Source organism: Astatotilapia calliptera, chromosome 20 (assembly GCF_900246225.1).
Source record: "Astatotilapia calliptera chromosome 20, fAstCal1.2, whole genome shotgun sequence".
In the NCBI taxonomy this organism is placed as follows: Eukaryota; Metazoa; Chordata; class Actinopteri; order Cichliformes; family Cichlidae; genus Astatotilapia; species Astatotilapia calliptera.
Genome location: NC_039321.1, coordinates 915,514 through 930,000, shown reverse-complemented (window position 1 = coordinate 930,000; position 14,487 = coordinate 915,514). Strand labels below are relative to the sequence as shown.

The window sequence follows — 14,487 nt, the reverse complement described above, 5'->3', positions numbered from 1 at the left end:
ACACTACACGCCTACTTTCAGCTGTAAAGTCCGGTTTTCTTCCTCGGTGGTTGGTTCTCCCTGTCCCTGCGTGGCTGCTCTGATTGGCTGTCGTGTGAGCTGTGAGCGCTCAGTAAGCTTAGGAAAGAGTCAGTTATGTGAATCACCACACTCCTTTCTGTCATTCAGAGTTTGAGTTTGGACTGAGCTCTTTTCTCCTGTGCTCGTGTTTGCCTGTCTGTCCTCTCCTCCAGGTAAAAGCAACAAGGAAGTGATGGATCTGCTAACGTCGGGCTTCCGGCTGCCCTCTCCAAGCCGCTGTCCTTCGAACATTTACCACATCATGATGGACTGCTGGGCCATTGAGCCCTCCAAGAGACCCTCCTTCCACGCCCTGCACAGCCAGCTGGATTCCATATATGCCAAGATATATTTTAAGACCGTAGAGGTGTAGGCCACACAGGTATCCTCCTCCTGTACTGGGAGGGAGGGGGTGAGGAAGACTTCTGCCAATTCCATCGGGACTCCTCAGAGGAATCGTGATCGACACTCGGGTTTACAGAGAGAGTGAACGGCGTGGGGGAGGCGTGGAGGTCCGCTCGTACCTGGAACGACCCGGACCCTCTTTTTAGTTTTCTACCATCGGTTTTCTAAATGAGAGTTTATTACTTCAGTGCGGTGTCGGTCTGTGCGTGCGCACTCTGGACTCACAGGTCACGACCTGAATGAATGACGTGTGTTTTGAATGCAAAGCCTTCTGGGTAAAAATATTTTGTGCAATAAGAACGCCTGCTGGGGTCTTTTAGCCACGCTAGCGGCTCGGCTCAGAGTCCAACTGCTGCCGTCACAGAGCAGCGGAGCGGTGGACTCCCACAGTCCTGATTGGTCAGAGCGGCTTCGACAGCCAACGTTAACCAGACGTCTATTTGTAACACGGGCATCGAAACATGTTTGAGACACGAAAAAGACCCAAATCTATGCAGAGAAGCAGCGACAGCCTTGCTCCTAAAAGTGTCCGCTCAGCATTGGGGTCATTAACGTGTCACATGTGATCAGACACGCCTACACAGCACCAAAACATCTGCCTGCTCGCTACGAAAGACCACAAAGCCAGCAGTCAGTGTGATTACAGCAATGCCCCAAACCTCTGAGAAAACCTGATTCACGCCACCACTTCCTCCCTGCACACGTGCAGTGAATCAGAGATGTGTTCAGGCGTCCGTGTCTTTAATGTTAAAAACTGCATACGCAGCCACACCTGCAGACACACCTGCAGTCACACCTGCACACCTGTCCTCTCAGGCTGGGCCCATGCACCGCTGCCTGCTCTCTGGCTGAACTCTGTTAATCTGATGAACCCACAGGCGTGAAGTATTCTGTCTTCCCTCTCTGAAGGTTTGGACCCGCGTTACACATCGAAGCTCGATGCAGCGCCGCGCGTTCATGCTCTTCTAACAGCTAGTTACAGCTCCAGTGCCTATGTTTACAACACACACACACACACACACACACACACACACACACACACACACACACACACACACACACACACACACACACACTGCAGGAGGTGGACTTAGAGACGACACCAACACACACTGACAATGACTCAGCCACACTCAGCCACACTCTTCAGGGTGGGTGGGGGTGAGCTGTGTGGGGTTCTGCACCATTAAATTGTACAACATTATGTTGCAACCTGCAATGCAATTTAAGAACAATGCAACTTTGGTCTTTTATGCATGAGCAACAAAGCCAAGTTGAGGAAACTTGAGCCATAAACACCAAATCACACGTCCGACTTCGACCTGTGACAGCGCTGCAAATAAAGTTTTTTTTAAACACTGTGGAAACGAGTGTGTGTGCCGTCACTCATTCACATGTCACAGGGCATAACGCCGTACTGATGTGCAGCACTTCCTGAAGTGTGTGTAACCTGTTCAACAGCCTTCCCAAGCGACCGGCAGTGGGCGGGGCTCCAAACTGAGCACAGCAGAAATATCCCAAATCTAACAAACAACTTAAATCTTTTTCTTTGAATTAATCTTCTAACAACAATAAACAAAAACTGTCATGGACACGATTGTACAGAGAGTGTCGATAAAGTTTCATTATTGATGGAATTTTGCTTTAAAGCAGAAACGTGTGCAGAAGCAGCTGAAGCAGCGTTAACACACGAGCACGTGTTAGAGCCTGCACAACATCACAATCATAGTTTTAGTCTGGACACAGATGGTGGACAGCAGCCCTGACCTCTGCTGTGTGTGAGAGACAATTCAGCTGAACAGGTTTGTATTTCCCTTTCAGATATCGTAATGATAAAAACAGCCTGACAGTAAACAGCAGTTCTTGTCTTGGCCTGTGATCAGACACGCCTACACAGCACCAAAACATCTGCCTGCTCGCTACGAAAGACCACAAAGCCAGCAGTCAGTGTGATTACAGTAGTGTGATTACAGTAGTGTGATTACAGCAATGCCCCAAACCTCTGAGAAAACCTGATTCACGCCAGCACTCTCCCTGCTCTGTCTCATCCCGCTGACAGGGACTAGAAAGAGAGAGCAGATTTCTCCTGTATTGGCTTCCTGTTAAATCCAGAATTCAAAATCCTGCTCCTCACATACAAGGTCTTAAATAATCCAACCCAACTGTATTTATAAAGCACCGTAAACAACAAGCTGACCAAAGTGCTTTCCAACAATAAAGCAGAGATAGCAGTTGAAAACCAAACATCAAGCAGACAAAGAAATGAATATAAACAACAATAAAATAAATACATGAATGAAAAAGAAGATAAAAATAAATCAGTATGTATATAAAATATTAAAAATGAGTAAAATAGACGATAAGATATACACCTCCTCGCCTACAGGGAGGAGGTGGATCGTCTGGCTGAGTGGTGCGACACAAACAACCTGCTGCTTAACACCGAGAAGACCAAGGAGCTCATCGTGGACTACAGGAGGAATGCTGACCCACATCCACCCATCCACATTAAGGGGACGGCTGTGGAGCGTGTGAGCAGCTTCAAGTTCCTGGGAGTCCACATCTCCGAGGATCTCACCTGGACGACCAACTGCTCCAAGCTGGTCAAGAAGGCTCACCAGCGCCTCTTCTTCTTGAGGACTCTGAGGAAGAACCACCTGTCCTCAGACATCCTGGTGAACTTCTATCGCTGCACCATCGAGAGCATCCTGACCAACTGTATAACAGTCTGGTACGGGAACTGCTCTGCCTCGGACCGGAAGGCGTTGCAGAGGGTCGTGAAAACTGCCCAGCGCATCGCCGGAGCACCACTTCCTGCCATAAAAGACATCTACAGGAAGCGGTGTCTGAAAAGGGCTGGGAAAATCATCAAAGACCCCAGTCACCCATCACATGGACTCTTCACCCTCCTGCCCTCTGGGAGGCGCCACAGGAGCCTCCGGACTAAGACCACCAGGTACCGGAACAGCTTCTTCCCCACAGCTGTCAGACTCCTGAACTCTGCCTCCTGACATCTGACCCACGTTAAACTCATGGACTGAACATACACACACCCACAATGGACAACTGTACCCTCACACACAATAATAACATGGACTGAACCACCACTCACAACCACTAGCACTTTATATAGCCTCTGTAGAAACTATCTACACCCTCACTTATCTTAACTGCACTACTGTATAGCTCTGTGTAAATAATCATTCTGTACATTCGATAATCTTTAATCCTACAACTGTTTACAACTTGCATAGTTCCCATTTCTGTATAACTGTATATCTCAGATTCTGTAAAGTTATTTATTTCATATTCTGTATAGTTTTTCATATTTATATCCTGTTCATAGCCTGTACATAGCTTGTACTCACTACAGCCTGTACATACTTAGTTATAGAATATTCACAACATACTTCATACCGTGTACATTATAACATACCATAATAGACCCATTTCTGTAATATACTTACATATCTATATTATTGCTAATATATATTGTAATATATCTATATCACTAAAGCACTTCTGGATGGATGCAAACTGCATTTCGTTGCCCTGTACCTGTGCATGTGCAATGACAACAAAGTTGAATTCTATTCTATTCTATTCAATGAATAAAATTAACAAAATAAAAAGATTAAGAGGGACCAACAGCTGACTCTGGTGCTACTCCTGAAAAGCCTTTGAAAAAAAACTGTGTTTCTAAAAGTGATTTAAACACCTCAAGTGTTGGGCCAGCCTAATATAGAGGGGCAGCTTATTCCATCATTTGGGGGCCACAACAGCGAAAGCTCGGTCCCCCCGGTGTTTCAGTCTCGACATGGGGACAGCAGGGAGTGACTGGTCAGTTGATCTGAGAGACCTTCGTGGAGTGTATCGGTGTCAAAGGTCTGTCAGGTAAGAAGGAGCCATTTAAAGCTTTCAAAGCAAACAAAGTTTTAAAATGAATTCTAAGATGGAGCCAGTGTAAGGAGGCAGGAGCAGGGCTAAAGTGCTCACGTTTGTGTGTCCCTGTCAGCAGGCGAGCAGCAGCACTCTGGACCATTTGCACGCGTGATAGTGAAGCCTGATCAATACCAGGGTCTCTCCAAAGATCCTCAGGATTTTCTATACAGGCGCTGTGGAGAGCATCCTCACACAGAACATGACATCGTGGTTTGGGAACAGCTGTGTGAAGGACCAAAAAGCTCTCCAGAGAGTGATCCGTACAGCAGAACGCTGCTGCAGGATTGCTCTCCCCCCGCTTCAGGACACCTACACCAGGAGATGCCGGACTAGAGCAGCACAGATACTGAAGGACCTGTCCCATCCTGGCAACAAACTGTTCCAACTTCTGCAATCTGGTAGAAGGTTCCGCATCTTCCGGGCAAGGACAGAGAGACTCAAGAGGAGCTTCTATCCCCAAGCCATCCGTGCCCTAAACACACACACCCGCCCTCTCACATCATCTATAATTGACTGAGACAGGACTCTTCCAGACACTAAACCAAGGCACAATGTACATTTCAATTCCTTTAATTTTAAATATGTTTATATTGTCTATCCTGTAAAATAGTCAGATATCTATTCATATTAATGTACAGAATTCACCTGCTTGCTGCTACTACTGCACATTCACCCAGTGTATATACTATATATATATATATATATATATATATATATATATATATATATATATATATATATATATATATATATATGTTCTTCCTCTACACCCCCCCCCCCCCCCACCCCCCCCAATTTTTTTGCACATGTCGAGGAGCGTGTCAGGCTACATTTCACTGTGTGTTATACTTGTATAACTATGCATGTGACAAATAAAGGACCTTGAACCTTGAACCTTGAACCAATATAAAGTCCAATACAATAATCAAGGCGAGTGGTCACAGATGTGTGTAAAAGTCTCTCCAAGTCACAAAAAGAAATAAAAGGTTTGACTTTAGAGAGCTGCCTCAGCTGAAAAAAGCTCTTTCTCACCACTGTATTTACCTGTTTGTCCATTTTAAGATCTGGGTCCATTTTTACTGCAACGTTGGTTCAAGGTTCAAGGTTCTTTATTTGTCACATGCATAGTTATACAAGTATAACACACAGTGAAATGTAGCCTGACACGCTCCTCGACATGTGCAAAAAAATTGGGGGGGGGGGGGGGGGTGTAGAGGAAGAACGTTATATATATATATGTAGTATATACATTGGGTGAATGTGCAGTAGTAGCAGCAAGCAGGTGAATTCTGTACATTAGTATGAATAGACATCTGACAACTGACAACTGCTTGACAACTAGTGACAACTGGTTTGACAACTGGTGACAACTGGTTTGACACATGTGTGAGAGGACCCAAGTCAGATGGTGGGACACCAGGGCCGCTCGGCCCAAAGATAACGACCTCAGTCTTTTTTCATTAAAATGCTCTGATGTCCTTGAGACAGTCTAAAATAGGCCTGAGGGGGTTGGGCTCATTGTGTTTCAGGGGTAGATGCATCTGACAGTCATCCGCATTAAAATGAAATGAGACTTTATGCTTTTTAATAATATGGCCAAGGGGAAGTAAATAAATGCTAAAAGGAAGGGGCCCAAGGATGGATCCTTGAGGTACACCACACGGGAGGAGGGCAGACGATGAATAAAATTTAGTTTCTTTCTTTTCTGCACTCTCTTCAAGCAGCCCGAGTGATGTCGTTCAGCCACGGCTCAGACTTCGATTTAGGCCGCCTGACCTTCAGAGGAGCAACAGCGTCCAGAATGTTTTCACAAGTAGAGAAAAACTTTGCAGTCAGCTCCTCGGTGTGAGCACAGGCTGAAAGCTCTGAATCAACATTAAAGGTGGTAGAAAACTGAGCAGCATTTGATGGTTTAAACATGCGAGAAGCAGTTGGAGGACCACAGGTAGTGATATTACAGGGAAGTTTCAAACAATACAGGCATATGATCAGAAAAGACGGCATCATAAATTTGAAGGTTATAAACAGGTAAACCATGAGACAAAACCAGAGTGTGTCCATGTTTATGTGTGGGACCAGTGACAGACTGCAAAACATTAAGAGCATCAAGTAGATTTAAAAAGTCCTTTGCCAGTGTTTTAGTAGGACAACACACATGAATACTCATATCACCCATAAACTTTGTCATACTTTGGCATTATTTCAGCCAAGAACTCAGAGAAGCCATTAACAAAGTTCCTGTTATATTTAGGTGGACGGTAGATCACCACACAAAGAACAGGATGACTGCTACCAAGCTCAAACATATTCAGTTCAAAACTGGAGAAAGGGACAGGTGAAAAGTATTTTTGTAGACTGTCACTCCTCCACTTCGGCCCGTATTTAAAAGTAGAATGGGAGGCAGAGCCTTCAGTTTTCAGGCCCCTCTTCTGTGGAACCAGCTTCCAGTTTGGATTCAGGAGACAGACACTGTCATGATCGGAGGCAATAAGACGCAGTGTTCTCAAGCACGAACCGCGGTGCGGATTTGACGTCCTGTCATAAGTTGAGCTGGGCTTGCACCGGTTGCTGCAATTGGTGTAGAGCGGTAACTCATTAAGGCTCAGCAGGGGTCAGGCTGTTTGAGAATGTACTTGGCCGTTTGGACAGCTCTTTCAGCAGCTCCATTTGACTGGGGGTAATGAGGGCTCGACGTAGTGTGGGTGAAGCCATAACTCAGTTTGAAGTCTTGGAACTCTGATGATGTGAACTGTGTCCAATTATTACTGACCAGTTCTAACAGGATGCCCCATCTAACGAACATGTGTTTAAGCTTGTTAATGACCTGTCTGCTGGGTGTTGTAGTGAGGGAACAATCTCAATGTCTCTTGAAAAATAGTTAACAACGACAAGAAAGTTCTTACCCTCATGCTCGCACAGATCAGCTGGAATCTTTTGCCAGGGGCCATTGGGCAGAGTAGTAGTCACGAGGGGTTCCCATCGCTGTGTAGGCTTGTGCTCTCTGCAAAAGGTGCATGACCTCACCTTGTGTGTTATTTGAAGTCCAATGTTGGGCCACCAGACTGTTGATCTTGCGTGCGCTCTACATTTAATTAGTCCTTGGTAGGGATGGGTCCTGGTATCCGGTGCCATGATGGCACCGGTTCTGACATAAACGGTAGTAACCAGACTGAAAAGCAGCGCACATTTCGGTGCTTTATTTCCCTGAGATGTCATACACTTTGTATTCTAGCCAATCATTTTACGTTTCCGAGGATAGTAGGCGGGCCCAGGTACGTCCGTTCTTTTAGAGCAGAGCTACAGATTAAAAACACCCAAAGCGAAGCGGTCAAAGTCCTGCTGTACTTCACAGCAAAAGATGCAAACTCAGCAGCAACAAGTGCTTTAAGCTGATACTGTGATACTGTCAAAGGAGGTAACACCTCGAATCTGATGAAACACCTGGCGACGCATAGCGTTTTCTTAAAAGTCGAGAAATGCACCGTATTTGATAGCTTGCTGCGAGACCTCACACCGAGCACATCTACTGCGGGTGTGGTGCCTGTTATCTGACCCGGAGTTAGCAACATCCCCCAAAAACCCAAAGAGGAGAGTCCTGACCCCTAGCCCTGCCAGTGTAGCAGAAATGATGAGGATGATGATGCAGCAGCAGCCGTTCTTCTCTGCGTCAGGAGCTTAATGTTGTTCGTGTGTAATTTACGTTGAGTAGGCTAACCACGTTATTACATTAATGCATGTAAGGTGAACTAGCAAACACCGTCGTAGTTACATGCGGCTGTCTTCTTGTTTGATGGCAGATACTCCCTTCACCCTGGCCAAAAAGGCTAAAATGACCAAAGAAAAAGAGGGAAACAGCTGAACATGAGAGGTTTTTGGACAAAGTTTGTGTTTTTTCCATTGTTTAAGCACTGCTTCCAGCCAAGAGTGATGCCATATATGCCCCATAGCTGCAGAAAAGGCTAACATTGTTATCTTTTTACAAAAAAACAGCTGAACATGAGAGGTTTTTGGACCAATTTTGTGTTCTCCATTCTTTAAGCACCGGTTTGAGCACCGTTTGAGCACCGGCACCGTTTCAAAAGTACCAGTTTGGTACTGGTATCGGATAAAACCTAAACGATGCCCATCCCTATAGTCCTTGGTGGCCTTCATGTAATTGGTGAAGGACACTGGGTCTGAGTGCTGTGGGAATTACAATGCGATCGTGGTAGAGCACTAGACCATTGGATTCTGAAAGGTGGCTTCTGGCTGCATAAAAGCCTTGCAGTGGTGAGCTCTTTGCCATTCTCCGAGGCCACTCTTATCTGATGAAGGTGATTGCTTTTTGAAGCTCCGGGTCCCTCTGTGTAGCTCTATGAATTTCCTCCAACTTATGTGACTTGATAGGTTTGCTTGTCACTACGTTGCTCACATATGCCTTGACCTGGCTGTCTGTCTCGCACGGGTAGCATCCGTGCAGTGGACGTCTGGAGAGTGCAGAAAATGTGAAAAAATGAAAAAATGACCTGTTGGATTAACAACAAAGAATATGTTCATGTGATACACAGGATAAATGTTATGTGTAGCTTCAGTGTTAAAACTGCACAATATGCAAACAAACAGGATTTATTTTTGTTTTTCATTCATGTTTTTACTCTCCCCTCTTGTTTAAATAACCCAAAATGTTTGTTAGGATTAAACTTTTTTAATGTTAAGTGTATTTAGTTCCCATATGTTAAACCAATATAATAATTTTATTCCAATAATTATTTATGTCTTTTAAACTGCTATTTAACATGTTATCAGTGTTTGTCATAAATACTTGTTGGTAAACCAAACCTGTGTAAAATATAAATTCTAAACACTTTAAAACAGTAAGCCAATAAACAAAAACACTTCTTTAAGCAGTTATCTGTGTTTCACACTCAACACGGTCACACATACAGCTCATCTCCAGCGAGATACGGTGCAGCGGTAAAGTTCTAACAGTAGAATCACTAAAGTGTCATGGTGACGTAGTGAAGTCAGTCTTTTAGCTCCAAGACCAGCTCGAGCGCAGCCACGGCCCCTCCAAAGGATCCTTCACCTCAGGAGGGAATCCGGATCCCAGCAAGCGGATTCTGTCCATCTGGACGTTTTCACTGAGAAACGTTTCTTCATCATCCAAGACTGAAGACGTCACTGGGATGAGCGACGAAACGTTTCTCCCATGAAGCCTTTGGGACTTGTAAACAGCACATTAGCACAATGACTAACAATGGGCTGTGAGGTCAGTTTATGATCACTAATGTGCAAATTATAATAACCGCTGATCAGTGGTCATGAGTCACAGAGAGACCGCGGTAAAGTGAGCCGTCATTTGTGAGCCGCGGTCAAGCCAGCCGCCTCCTATCCGCCGCATAAATTTCCTTGCGCTTTTACACCAGTCTTTACGGTAGCGCCTTTTCGCTTTATATCCTGATTGAACACACAAATTACAATGGAACAGCCCAATACAGCCATCGTGACAGTCTGGTTGCATATTCAAAAATTCATTAAAAGTCATTCTTAAAAGTTGATGCCAAGCTTTCAACACAATCCTCTTCTCGGACACCTACTTTACCTCTGGGCCAGTTTTTACCCAGATTTACTGTAATATTACTCAGAAATCACAGTAAACTCATATTCAGTGCAATACAGTCAATACACTACAATTATGTTTATTTCAAAAATTCATTAAAAATCATCCTGAGTAGTTGATGTCCAACTTTCAACACATCCCTCCTCTAGGACACCTACTGTACCTGTGTGCCAAGTTTCATCCAGATTCACTGTAAAATTACTCAGAAATTAAAGGACATTTATATGCAATTCAATACAGTCAATACACTACAATTATGGAAATTTCAGAAATTCATTAAAAATCATCCATAATAGTTGAGGTCCAACTTTCAACACATCCCTCCTCCGGGAAACCTGCTGTATGTCTGGGCCAAGTTTCAGCCAGATTTACTGTAATATTCTTCAGAAATTGCAGGGAACTCATGTTCAGTTCAAGAAAGGCTGAAAGACGACCACCACTGAACAAGACACACAAGCTGAAACGTCAAGACTGGGCCAAGAAATATCTCAAGACTGGTTTTTCTAAGGTTTTATGGACTGATGAAATGAGAGTGAGTCTTGATGGGCCAGATGGATGGGCCCGTGGCTGGATTGGTAAAGGGCAGAGAGCTCCAGTCCCACTCAGACGCCAGCAAGGTGGAGGTGGAGTACTGGTTTGGGCTGGTATCATCAAAGATGAGCTTGTGGGGCCTTTTCGGGTTGAGGATGGAGTCAAGCTCAACTCCCAGTCCTACTGCCAGTTTCTGGAAGACACCTTCTTCAAGCAGTGGTACAGGAAGAAGTCTGCATCCTTCAAGAAAAACATGATGTTCATGCAGGACAATGCTCCATCACACGCGTCCAAGTACTCCACAGCGTGGCTGGCAAGAAAGGGTATAAAAGAAGAAAAACTAATGACATGGCCTCCTTGTTCACCTGATCTGAACCCCATTGAGAACCTGTGGTCCATCATCAAATGTGAGATTTACAAGGAAGGAAAACAGCACACCTCTCTGAACAGTGTCTGGGAGGCTGTGGTTCCTGCTGCACGCAATGTTGATGGTGAACAGATCAAAACACTGACAGAATCCATGGATGGCAGGCTTTTGAGTGTCCTTGCAAAGAAAGGTGGCTATATTGGTCGCTGATTTGTTTTTGTTTTGTTTTTGAATGTCAGAAATGTATATTTGTGAATGTGGAGATGTTATATTGGTTTCACTGGTAAAAATAAATCATTGAAATGGGTATATATTTGTTTTTTGTTAAGTTGCCTAATAATTCTGCACAGTAATAGTCACCTGCACACACAGATATCCCCCTAAAATAGCTCAAACTAAAAACAAACTAAAAACTACTTCCAAAAACATTCAGCTTTGATATTAATGAGTTTTTTGGGTTCATTGAGAACATGGTTGTTGTTCAATAATAAAATTATTCCTCAAAAATACAACTTGCCTAATAATTCTGCACTCCCTGTAGGTCTGTTGACAGAGCTCTGTACAGGTCTGCTCGAGCTGACCTGAAAAGGGGTCCCACCTGTCCAGCAACAACACATGGCATGGAATAATAGACATCATAAACCACAGAGGCAGAACTGTGAAAACAGAAAACCTGAGTGTGCAGCTAGCAGAGGAAATAAACAGCTTCTTCGCCCGCTTTGAAACACCACAACAGCAGCATTCATCTGCCTCAGCCCTGCTCCCATCCTCATCCTCACCTGGTTCCTGCACCGCTCCATTCACTGTAACGGAGCACGATGTCAGATGTGTGTTCCTAGCAGTGAACCCCAGGAAGGCGTCCAGACGGAATACGTGGTAAAGTGCCCACCAGCTCACCCTCATCTCCACCAGAAGCTTCAACCTCTCACTGGATGAAGCAGCCATCCCATCCTGTCTAAAATCAGCCACAATCATCCCAGTACCAAAGAAGTCTCCCATCACCAGCCTGAACTATTATTGCCCTGTGGCCCTCACACCGGTAATCATGAAACTAGTCCTTCAGCACACCAAGGATTACCTCCCCCCAGAATTCGACCCCCACCAGTTTGCATACCGTGCAAACAGATTCACAGAAGACGCCATCACCCTCCACTCGGTGCTGAGTCACCTAGAACAGCGGCAGAGCTACGCCAGAATGCTCTTTGTGGACTACAGCTCACCCTTCCACCACTCGCCCATTGAGAGCCTACTAACTTACTGCATCACAGTATGGTACAGCAGCTGCACTAAGGCGGATAGAGCCACCCTCCCAGCATGTTTGCAATGAGTAGGAGATGCTCTGTATCTCACTGTACAACTGTATAGTGACAAAGGTATTGGGTTCTTTTCTAAAAATTGCTATAAACAGAGGAACCCAATCTGATGAAAAGTGGTGAATATTTTTTTTCAAATGACTATTTTTAGTGGATGTTTGATATAGAAGCAGAATGACAGAATGTTAAAAGAAGTTACTTTTAGTCGCTCTAAGCTGGGCATTGCGTTCTCTGGCTGTTCAAAGCCATGGAACTTTAGACTTTCCAAGCAAATAATGATGGCCATACTGATGTTCTTTTCAGTACATTTTACTTTATGTTCATTTTCATTTTTATGATGTTTCTATTTTTACATAATTCCTCCCACATAGCAAAATTGGTATGGCCTGGATCTGTCCCACACAATGTGCTTACACATGGCCTGCGTACCGCAAAGAATGACGGCCCTATGGTGGCCCAGATCTGGTTTACCAGAGGTGGCCCACACATGCGCCAACACAAGGCCAGTTGCAGACACACTGCTGGCCCTGTGCTGGCCCAGAACAGTTTCAGCTCTGGCCCCAGATGTCAGCCTAATGTGTACCTTAGCCATGTAATAACAACATGTGCTGGAACATAATAGTGCAAAAGTAACATGACGAAACTCTGTTCAGACAGTGAATGGACTGATTCTTATACAGCACTTTTTTACTCACCCATATTACTCAAAGTGGTCTATACAACATGTCACATTCACCCAATCAGGCCAAATGTGGCATGCCATCACATAAACAGTGCCATCTTACCATGCCAGAAGTCATCCAGCAGTGCCGGCTTGACACCAGATCCAGGCAAGACCCGTCTGCTATGTGGGATGACTTGTTCTTTTGGCGTTTTAGTTGTGGATTATGTTTGGACTGTGTCTCTTGCCCTTTCAGTATTGTTTCCTTGTGCTTCTAAGTGTCCCTTTGTTTCTTTTTAGGTTATGTAGTATGGGTTAGAGATATTTTGTATGTTGTTTTTGTTTAATAAATCCGCCTTTTGGATTATTCCCTGATGTGCCTGAGTTCTGTTATTTAGTGTCACTTTGAAAGGACACACATCCAGCATTGACATATAATTGTTCTTTCAATTTTTGATAAAGATTACAGTGAATTGAGATGTAACTTGGCCCAGAGGTACGGTAGGACGCCCAGAGTAAGAAAGTGTTGAAAGTTGGACCTCAACTATTATGGATGATTTTTAATAAATTTTTGAAATTTCCATAATTGTATTGTATTGGCTGTATTGAATTGCATATAAATGTCCTTTAATTTCTGAGTAATTTTACAGTAAATCTGGCTGAAACCTGGCACACAGGTACAGTAGGTGTCCCAGAGGGGGGATGTGTTGAAAGTTGGACATCAACTACTCAGGATGATTTTTAATGAATTTCTGACATTTCCATAATTGTATTGACTGTATCGGGCTGTTTCATTGTAATTTGTGTGCGCGCATGTGCGTGCGACTGTTCGCGCGCGCACGTGTGCGCGGGTATAGGCTTTCAATCGGCACATGAAGCGAAAAGGCGCTACCGTAAAGACTGGTGTAAAAGCGCAAGGAAATTTATGCGGCGGATAAGAGGCGGCTGGCTTGACCGCGGCTCACAAATGACGGCTCACTTTACCGCGGTACAGAGAGGTGGGGAACGCTGCAAAGCTTGGCTCTGTGTAGATTCCCTCTACTGCAGGTACAGCTGATACAGACGCGGCAGCGTGGGGAGGAATAAGACACATGATGTTGGAGCAGAGACTGAAGAGAATATGATATCAACAGGATGCTTCAAGGTGTAAACGTACAGATGAGCTCCAAACGCTTCATCCCCCTGCCCTGTTCAGGTTTGAAGTCATCTCAACATTTTGGAGCCTGAATCTGATAGTTGGGATTATAGTGATGACACGGAGGAAAATGTCAAAATAGCAGAAGCAGCGAGCAAAGAGCTGCTCTGAGCGCTTCAACGGCAATAAAACGTTTTCCTTTGATCATCGTCTACATTTTTAATACAAAGTAAATAAATGTGGTTCTTTACATTTTGGGATAGTTGCCTTGTTTCCTCTTTGTTTGAATCGAGATCTGGAATAATGTGGGCCTGAACTGGCACCAACAAATGTGTTCTGCTGTAACCCGCGAGCTGAGCGCTGATGTGTCGACACCTGTCACTGAAGTAAAACGTCACCACGTCCTGTCCTGCGGTTGGAATGGAGGCGGAGTCAACTGGTTCCGCTGACACCTGCCTACCTGTAAAACCCCGG

General features: G+C 44.6%; 1 protein-coding gene across 1 annotated transcript in view; it reads left to right on the top strand.

Moving 5' to 3' along the window:
* The window catches only part of srms (src-related kinase lacking C-terminal regulatory tyrosine and N-terminal myristylation sites), a 21,968-nt gene extending 20,140 nt beyond the window's left edge, over nucleotides 1–1,828 (top strand). The window contains exon 8 of the mRNA XM_026154958.1: nucleotides 234–1,828. Within this exon, the coding sequence (XP_026010743.1) occupies nucleotides 234–433 (200 nt within the window). The 3' untranslated portion in view covers nucleotides 434–1,828. The remainder of the gene's footprint in view (nucleotides 1–233) is intronic.
* The last annotated feature ends 12,659 nt before the right edge of the window (nucleotides 1,829–14,487 follow it).